This window comes from Pyricularia pennisetigena, chromosome 3 (assembly GCF_004337985.1).
Source record: "Pyricularia pennisetigena strain Br36 chromosome 3, whole genome shotgun sequence".
NCBI classification, from domain to species: domain Eukaryota; kingdom Fungi; phylum Ascomycota; class Sordariomycetes; order Magnaporthales; family Pyriculariaceae; genus Pyricularia; species Pyricularia pennisetigena.
In genome coordinates, this window is record NC_043742.1 from 2149836 (window position 1) to 2158264 (window position 8429).

The window sequence follows — 8429 nt, forward strand, 5'->3', positions numbered from 1 at the left end:
CCCCCCAAAGCTGGGGCTTTGCGGGTAATTTTAACCGCCAAGAGAGGCGCAGAGGACCCCCTGTTGAGCAGCTGAATCCATCCACACGTGTCCTGCCGAATCAAAGGATGCAGCTGTGGTAGGGCCGCAAGCTCGCTAGAAGAAGAGAGATGCCGAATGGTCCTCCGTCTAGGTGGTTGGGGTCCGGGCCGGCCGGGCGCTCACTGCCAGTGGATGCAATGTTTTCCATTTTGGTCCACCCCTGCTGGATGTCAGACATGGATTCCGGTGCTTATTCTCCATATTTGAGGTTACACGGGCGCATATGTCTTAGTAAGGCCCAATCCCGACATTTCGAGGAGGCTAGTATTGATCGTTTGGTTCCATTCGCAGCGGATAACGAGTATATTGTAGCAAAAATGTATAGAGTATATATTGATGTAGGCGCATGGAGTTGTGCATGGATTTTCGCCAAGCAACGCCCTCTTTATGCGCAGAAAAACGTTCATTGGATCTGCTGGTGGTTGAAGATAGGTATGGTGGGTGGTTTTTGTGGTGATATGGTGCGCATTTGAGCGTGTAGCTTCAGAATTGGTTTCATACTACACTGGGAAAGGAGCTGAGGCAGCGGGTAGGTAAGCACCCGTATTCTGCTCTGACCACCCCCTCGGCAGTGCCGATTGCATATAGCAGACAGGCTGAAATATGATTGAGCGAGCAGAGCGAAGTCGACGGCTTGCAAACAAAGATCTCTGGCAAGCAGAGCAGAGCTTGATCAAATGCCAAGACGTCTTTTTTTTTTTCATGCGGTGGAGAAACTCAATTAAAAGGTGGCGCACATGCGACACGTTCAGAGAGCGGTGAGATTTGGTATAGTCTAGAACTAGTCGCGTGTAACCTCAGGTCGTAGTGGACGAAGGCCTATCACTTTAGCGAGTCTTTTTTCTTTCTTTCTCCTCTCTCACCCTGTGTCACGTTGCCTTAGGCTCAACGGCCTCGAGGCATGTATTGCTGCAAGGGACCAATGCCCCGAAAAAGCACATGCGCATCGCAAGACAGACAACACCGCCAACTGGTGTAGGGACCCACTGATAGGCGGGTTTTAAGCCGAAAACCCAACGGTTTATCGGGCTGGGGAACGTAGAGACGATGAAGTGAATACGTTGTAATTTCGGATGACTAGTCTGGTATAAATGCTTCCATATTTAGGGCAAATTTGATCCGATCAAGATGGAGACAGGATAGGATGCAATGCTGTGACCTCTAATAACCAGATGTACGGCTAGAAGTAGTAAGCAGCCTGCACATTATTGCCCACCTTGCCATGTGTGCTGTCTTGCTAGTGTCTGCATGTCTGCCAAGAATAAGAACGAACTAAAACCGGTCCGTGCTCTCCCGCACACACCTCGCAGTTGGAACTCAACCAGCTTGGCTTCTAATTTCAACTTGTCCAGGCCACATCTCAAAACTTCAACCATGCATCCAAGTACCTGTTGACTTGCTTGCTGCCCGCAAAACCCAGACCGGTTCTCAACTGTGACACTGCACGCCCTGCTTCGACAGGCAAACGAACCAACGGCCGCCGACCATGTCCCACGAAGAGCCACTCGCGCATCCTCGCGACCCGCCGACCTCCGACAAAATAGCGCGCAAGCAACCGGGCATGCCCGAGAGAAGGGCTCAAACTCGTCGAATAAACTCGGCCGCTGGAGCGGCCACCTGAGCTTACGTAGCCCGACCGCATTCTGCATCACCAATCCCGTCGACATGGGCCAATGAAACCTACTCCGGAAAATCTCCCAAGTATGCCTGCCCCAAGGCGCGCGGGCGGGCCGGCAACAGCGGCAACAGCTGCACACCACTTGCCTACCTGCCTTGGTTGAATATCAAGGCCGGAGTACTCGCTCTTGTCGGAGATCTGATCTGATCTTAGCAGAAAAGCGCGACAGTGCCTACCACAATCATGCACAGGAAACCCGCGTTACACAGCCTGGGCCAAGGTTGAGCCGCCCGACTCCTCTCCGCCTTCCCTCCTGCAGCCCAAGCCAACCGAGCCACATATACATGTCTGCATTCCGTGTCATGGCGGAAGCGAAAGCTGCCGCTGTGGTTGCGAACACCGTCTGCGATCCTTCCTTCGGCGACCTCCCCGCACGTCTAGATTCAGAACGCAGACAAAGATGCACGGGTCCCCCGCTGCCATTCGGCTAAATCTCAAAACGTAGAATCCTATGCCAACCTGACGGCGCCGACGTCCCTGCAGGCCGTGAGGCTTGATGCCAATATTCATAAACCCGCTGATGGACAGAAAAAGACACTGCCTTTCCCAAAGAAACAGCTGTTTTGCTGTGGACGTGGTCGTTCTTTCTGTCCATATCAAATACATTGGAATTATTTGTTTGAGAAAGATTGGACGAGACGGAAGAACAACGCTCTAGGGCTGAAGCCGCCATGTTCCACAGTTGGTTGAACCACAGCTTGCCTATGTGACGTATGTAGTCTGATGGTGAGCAGATTCCCCTCTAAGTAGATCATGAATTTCTATCCAAGTCGAGGCCGGTTTTACTGCCTTGTAGTGCGTTAGACTGTCAAGTTTGAGCTATTGGTCGCGAGTGAGAACAGCGAGCAAGAAGTATCTACACAACAGTAATTCATGCAAACTACAAAAGGCTCATCAGAGAGCGTGCTACAGATTGCTATTCTCCTGTAGTCTTTCTAAAGGAACCCTGCTTCAATACCGGTACTGGGTAAAGATATCTTTCTATCTAAGAGCCCTAGCCTTGTATTATTTATCCGTGATGGCAACCTATGTCCATATCCCCAACGCCTGCAATGAACGAAATCAGGGCGTTCAGCGATGTCGCGAGCTCCCTGCATGAATAAAAGACCACAAGTGACAAACAAATTGGAACACAAGAGAAGAAAAAGAAAAAAAAAAAGAAAAAAAAGAATGCCTCGGCGGGATATCGTAAATAAAAGACAAAGAACAGCGAAAGACATTTGGGCTCCTCACTGTGGACTGTGGCCTCCGGGAACACTCAAATCGATGGGCATACATCGACCAGCAAGTCTTGCACATGCCGATATGCCAGGGTCGAAAAACTGGATATTCTCAGAAACGAGAACAAGAATAGAGATTAAAAAAAGTGCAACCACCAGGCCATTTTCAGCGAGAGTCCCAGCTCATCCAGCTAAACAACGATGCGGCACTAACCATCGTCAGGATGGTGAGGAAGGAGGCGCCGGCCTTGTCGCCAGAGGTGATCTCGCTGAGGGTGCGATCATTGCTCTTGGGTCGGCCAGCGTTGACATCGCCCTGGCTCGTGCCTCCCGCCTTTGCCGTCACGGGGGCGGCGACCTCTGAGATTAACAGACTGGATACGGCGGCGAGGGCGTCCATGCGTTCACCGGCACCGGTGGTCTTATCGACGCTCGGGTCAATATATTCGCCGCGCGTCCAATAGAAGCCGCAGGCGCGGCCCGAGGGTGGTCCGGTGCACTGCTTGACAGCCGCCTCGGCCGACTTTTTCAGTGCAGGAAGGACGGTAGCCGCAGTAAAAGGCGCAAGCTGCGTCACGACCGACATCCATCGGTGCACGTAGCCCTTAAAAGACAGCATGTCGGCTGTGCAGCCGCCCGGGTTTGTCTCGCACGGCAGCTCAAACGCCGCGCCGTCGGCAAAGAAGTCACGGAGTAGTGACTCGGTAAGCTTGGTGGTGGCTGTTTTCCACTTTTCGTTGCTCGTCTGGTTGTGTGAAAACCGACATGGGTTAGCTCTAGTCTCCTGGCGCGGTTCATGGGGTGATGGTGCCAAGACGGGTGCCAAGTCATGCCAAAATATTTGGCGGGCGCCACCTCGGGGTGCAGTGGGGTGTGATGGTCCTGGCCGCGTCTTGCAGTAGAGGGGTCTTCGGGGGAAAACGAACTAGGATAACGACAAAGACATAAACAAAACAAAATCAAGGCTACTCACAATATTCCAGAGGAACGCAGTTGCCTGAGTAATGACAGCAATACTATACGAGAACTGGGCCTTGTTGATGTCGGTGCAGTTGTGTTCTACATGACCGCCATCGTATACCTTGTATGTATCGTGGTCAATGTAGTTGACAGACCAAAGCCAATCATAAGTCTTCTCGGCGGCATCAGAGTAGGTTGTGTTGCCTGTGTAGCGAGCGAGTCGCGCTCCAAGATTCATGTAAATGGCATTGGCAATTGCTAAGAGCAAAATCGGCAGTGTCAGCAATCGCCTGAGTCTTATACACACATTTTGTAGTCGTATCCCGCGTTCAACGGGGGGATCTGCCACCTCATGCCGCCGCCACACTTATCGTCGTGTCGCTCGGGGCTGTTCTGTGTCGTCCAAACGGCCTGCGCCAGAGCCAGCCACTGGGGCTTGTCACTTGGTGGATTCGGAAAATTGGTCTCCGCGGCAAGCATCGCCGTCATGCCCCAGAAACCCTGGTCATCATTTCCGAGTGATGCACGCTTGGACTGAGGCTGGAAGTCACTGTTTTCTCCGACTTGGTATAGTATACCTTGCGTCACGACATCGTTGTATTCGGAGTGTCCGGTCAAATGCCAATAGTCAATCATGGTACCCATGAGTGCGCCGCCCTCCCACCAGTAGTAATCGCCCTTGTTTTCTGATGGAGGGCCTGGTAAGATGCCTGGCTCTTTGCCGGTCTGGTTGCCTGGGTATAGGGTCATCAAGTCGTAGGCAAGAGTCGTTGAGGCGTCCTTGATCTCCTCTGCGAGAAGCGTTAAAGTAACGTTAGCAGGCTATGGTGGCTCAAGTCTTACAGCACCAGTTCGGATGTATTCTTTGGGCGAGTCGACGTACGGGAAGTAGCGATTTTGTAGTACTGTGCATTTGCAATAGGAACGGCAGCCAAAGAGAGCGTCGCTGTCAGACAGCGCGCAAGGTTATTAAGAGCCATGGTTGCGTCGTGTCAGATACGCTCTTGAATGAGTGTGCAGTTTTCGATTGTTTTGGATCTCGATGATGAATTTTGCACCTTTCCGGACGCCCCAGGAGCGGAAAGATAGGAATACTTGGATGCTCCTAGCTTAGATGAAAAAGAAACTTTGATCGAGAATAAGAGTAGCCTATCCTACAGTCCTCGAGGTCGAATGAATGTAAACGAGTGTCGTTGGTTCAACAGTGAAAGACTGCAGTTGGAATGCTGGGCGAAGGGGTGAGTGGTGGGTAACGGAGAGCGAATGCTAGCTAGGACTGGTCCTTTTGCCAAAAAAGACCCGCCGAAGTACGAATTGTGGCATGAAGAATAGGAGCAGGAAAACTACAGACGACAGAACGGGAAGCGGGTGGAATTACGACTCAGGGGTGGCCGCTAAGCTAGGAAGTGACGTGGGCGCAAACCTAACAAGTCCTTGGTTTTCGTGTTCAATCGGGACAGCACCGCCACATTCCCGAGCAAATCCAGAATTTTACAACCGGCTGTAAATTCGTCCTGCTGAGGGGTTCTCGCGCTTCCCGCGGTTTCTTCATCAACTCACAGAAGAAAAAAAAAAGTATCCTGCTCATTCTCTGCTCGCAGAGGCTGTGCCGACGGAAAAGAATACGGATAGTAGCTCGCACTTCAAACACACTAAGTGGCTCGAACTAATATTTACCGACTTGATCGCCAAGCAGTCTCGGCGATGCAAATCAAATGCTTGGCCTGAACAAGCTTTTCCGTTTCATTCTACAGGGCTGTGCGGTCATTAAATTGATAGATTGATAATATTCTCGCGACAATGTCAAGTCTCAGTTTTGTGAGAATTGATGTCAGACATAACAATAATGAAAAAAAAAAAGTATAAGTAAAAACAAGAAAAACAAAAATAACGGTTAAGTTCGTCTTTCGTCCCATTTCCGAACCATCTCCCATCCCCAGTTATGCTCGATTCCAAAAACAGGTTGGTGCCGCAATTGGATTACGCATTGCTGCCGTCACACCGTATTTTTGGGTCGTCAACACTGGGTCAACACCCGTTCTCAGCCCGGGGCTGAAGTGGCTCCGGACAGTGCAAACTCTTGACGCAGGAAAGAGATGGCAGGACCCAGAAAACTGCACCTGTTTGGTGTGGAGTTCGGATGAGCAACAGCTCGTGCCTTTGGGGCCTGTCCAAGGTCCTTTGCTACAACAAGGTGTACTGTGTACAGTACATTGTCCGTTCAAGCTGCTGTCGATCGCATTAGGCTGGCCGTTTCGCCTTGGCACACGGTTCTTCTTGCTTGTTTTACTAGGCGATTGCCCAGTAGATCTCCACAAACTGGTTACATGTGCGCAACTACACTGCCCATCGACGGGTACGTTGTGTAGTATCGCCCAGTGTCGCCATGTTGAAACCCACTTTATCAAACTTTATGCAGCATCTTACTATGGTAAGTCGGGGCGCAATACTATGTAATCTCGCCGTGGAAACGTACGCCAACAACCCCGCAAAATTTAAATTGCGCACACTCATTGAGCGATGACACGCACTCAAAACTATTGGCGCAAAAAAAAGAAGGTTATGCTTCTTTGTTTGCCATCCATTACCACAAGCCTAATTACCTCTTCAACAGGCGTCCCCAGCCAACCCAAGGTGGACGGGCGACAAGCCCCAGCCACACCAAGTCACCGAGTCCACTTCATGACAGCAACTTCTTGTTCGCAAACCCAACCCTCATCTGGCCCATGTCGAAAACCACAAACTGCGCCTTGAGCAGCACGTCGCCAAAGACGTTGATCCCCAGCCCGGCGCTCGATTGCAGGCCGCCGTAGCACATCCTGTCGTCGTACTGCCAGTACCGCATGTACCTGCCGGGCACCACGCCCCTGACGCCGCCCACCACGAACTTGAAGTCGGGCAGCGACGCCGCGCACGGAAACACCCACGAGCCCCAGTAGGGATCCACCGCTGCCCCGGCCACCTGTGCGTAGTACAGCTTGACCATCCACTCGGGTAGCAGGAGCAGCGTCGTGCCCGTGTCGACGATGGCCGCGAACGGCCTAGCCAGGTATGGGCCGCCCCCTATCCCGATGCCGGAGACGCGCACCTCCCACCACGGCCGCAACGGTATCGCCGCCGCCCAGCCGATTGCACCAGTGTACTCGTTTGGGTTGACGAATCCAAAGTTGTAATTTCCGGGCCTGCCGGCCCGCAGATTTGCCGTGAAGACGGGCGACGGCAGCTTGTCTTTGATGTTGTCGGCAAAGGTCTGCGCCCGCTGCGGCCGGACCGTGTTGGCCCAGCTCATGCCCAGACCCATCAGTCCCGAAATCCAAGGGTCGTCGGTAAAGGACCGCGATGCGTATGTCGCCGACTCCACCACCTGCGCGTCAAACCTGGCCCCGCCGAGCTGCACTCGGTCTGTGTAGGCGATGCCCGAGGCGCCCGATCCGTCGCCATACGCGATGGACCACGTCGCATTGGGGATGAGCTTGCTTGTTGTTGACTTGCGTGGTGAGTAGACTGGCCGACCGTTTTGCTGGTCTGTAGGCGTGTCGGTCGACATGACCCAACTGGGATGAAGTGTCAGCGAATGCACGTTTGCCCCGTTGCTTTGGTTCGTGGATGGCAGCGAAGGAGACCTTACAGATCTGCAGACCCCGTGTCGATTGCAATGTTAATACTCTGTGGTGGTGTGCCAAACCTGATGGCTGAGATGTATTCAATGTCATAAGGCGCCGGCGGCACGGCCAGGACAGACCCGAACATGTTGTTACCTGCATTGCTCCCCCAAAGAGGCAAGGTTCATATGTAAGATATGTAAGTTTCCTTCCATCTTTCGCCTTGCAGAATCTCAAATCAATAAAGCCTTTACACGTACGCTGCTGCAGCTTGGTCCGGATACGTGAATTTATCTCCACCGCGGCACGCAATCTCGGCGTCAGGGTCGCGTTGTACTTGGAAAACGCATGGAGGAGAGCGTCGAGCCCTGTACACTCCCTGAAGTGCCTGTTCTTCTCCTGCGCGATGGTGAACGCGCCACCAGGTAGAGCATTTTCGACTGGAGAGGCGGCAGCCAGGGCAGCACTAGACACCACACAGGCAAACACCAGGAGGTAATGCATGGTTGGGGGATCTCAAGCAGCGACAATGATCAAGGAGAGGGCTGATCTTGTAGAACGGTGGGATAAATGGTGGGACTATCTGCGGCGGATTGCCATGATCGGGGGATCGACGAAGATCGTCGGTAGTCAGTCTCGAGCACACATTTTGTTCCTTTTTATTAGCCTCGAGAGTGGAATGCCACCATAGAAACGCGTCTTAAAAGGAAATCACTTATAAAGCTGGACATTCCACCGCTATCGTATTGAGACACCTGCACCACTGACCTCGAATGATCCGGCCACTGGTCTCCCAAGAGTTATCCAAGTACTCAAGTGCTCAAGTACTCTGAATGGGAATGGTTGATAAAAAAAAAAAAAAAAAAAAAAAAAAAAAAAAAAAAAAAA

General features: G+C 52.2%; 2 protein-coding genes across 2 annotated transcripts; both read right to left on the bottom strand.

Annotated features, from left to right (window-relative positions):
- Nucleotides 1-3145: 3145 nt before the first annotated feature.
- PpBr36_02495 (uncharacterized protein) lies at nucleotides 3146-4919 on the bottom strand (the record flags this gene model as incomplete). Its single annotated transcript, XM_029889676.1, has 4 exons — nucleotides 3146-3724; nucleotides 3953-4197; nucleotides 4245-4730; nucleotides 4823-4919. The coding sequence occupies 4 exons, from the start codon at nucleotides 4917-4919 to the stop codon at nucleotides 3146-3148; spliced, it is 1407 nt and encodes a 468-aa protein (XP_029754262.1).
- A 1700-nt stretch (nucleotides 4920-6619) lies between these two features.
- Nucleotides 6620-8045, bottom strand: PpBr36_02496 (uncharacterized protein; the record flags this gene model as incomplete). Its single annotated transcript, XM_029889677.1, has 3 exons — nucleotides 6620-7493; nucleotides 7568-7697; nucleotides 7802-8045. The coding sequence occupies 3 exons, from the start codon at nucleotides 8043-8045 to the stop codon at nucleotides 6620-6622; spliced, it is 1248 nt and encodes a 415-aa protein (XP_029754261.1).
- Nucleotides 8046-8429: the final 384 nt, after the last annotated feature.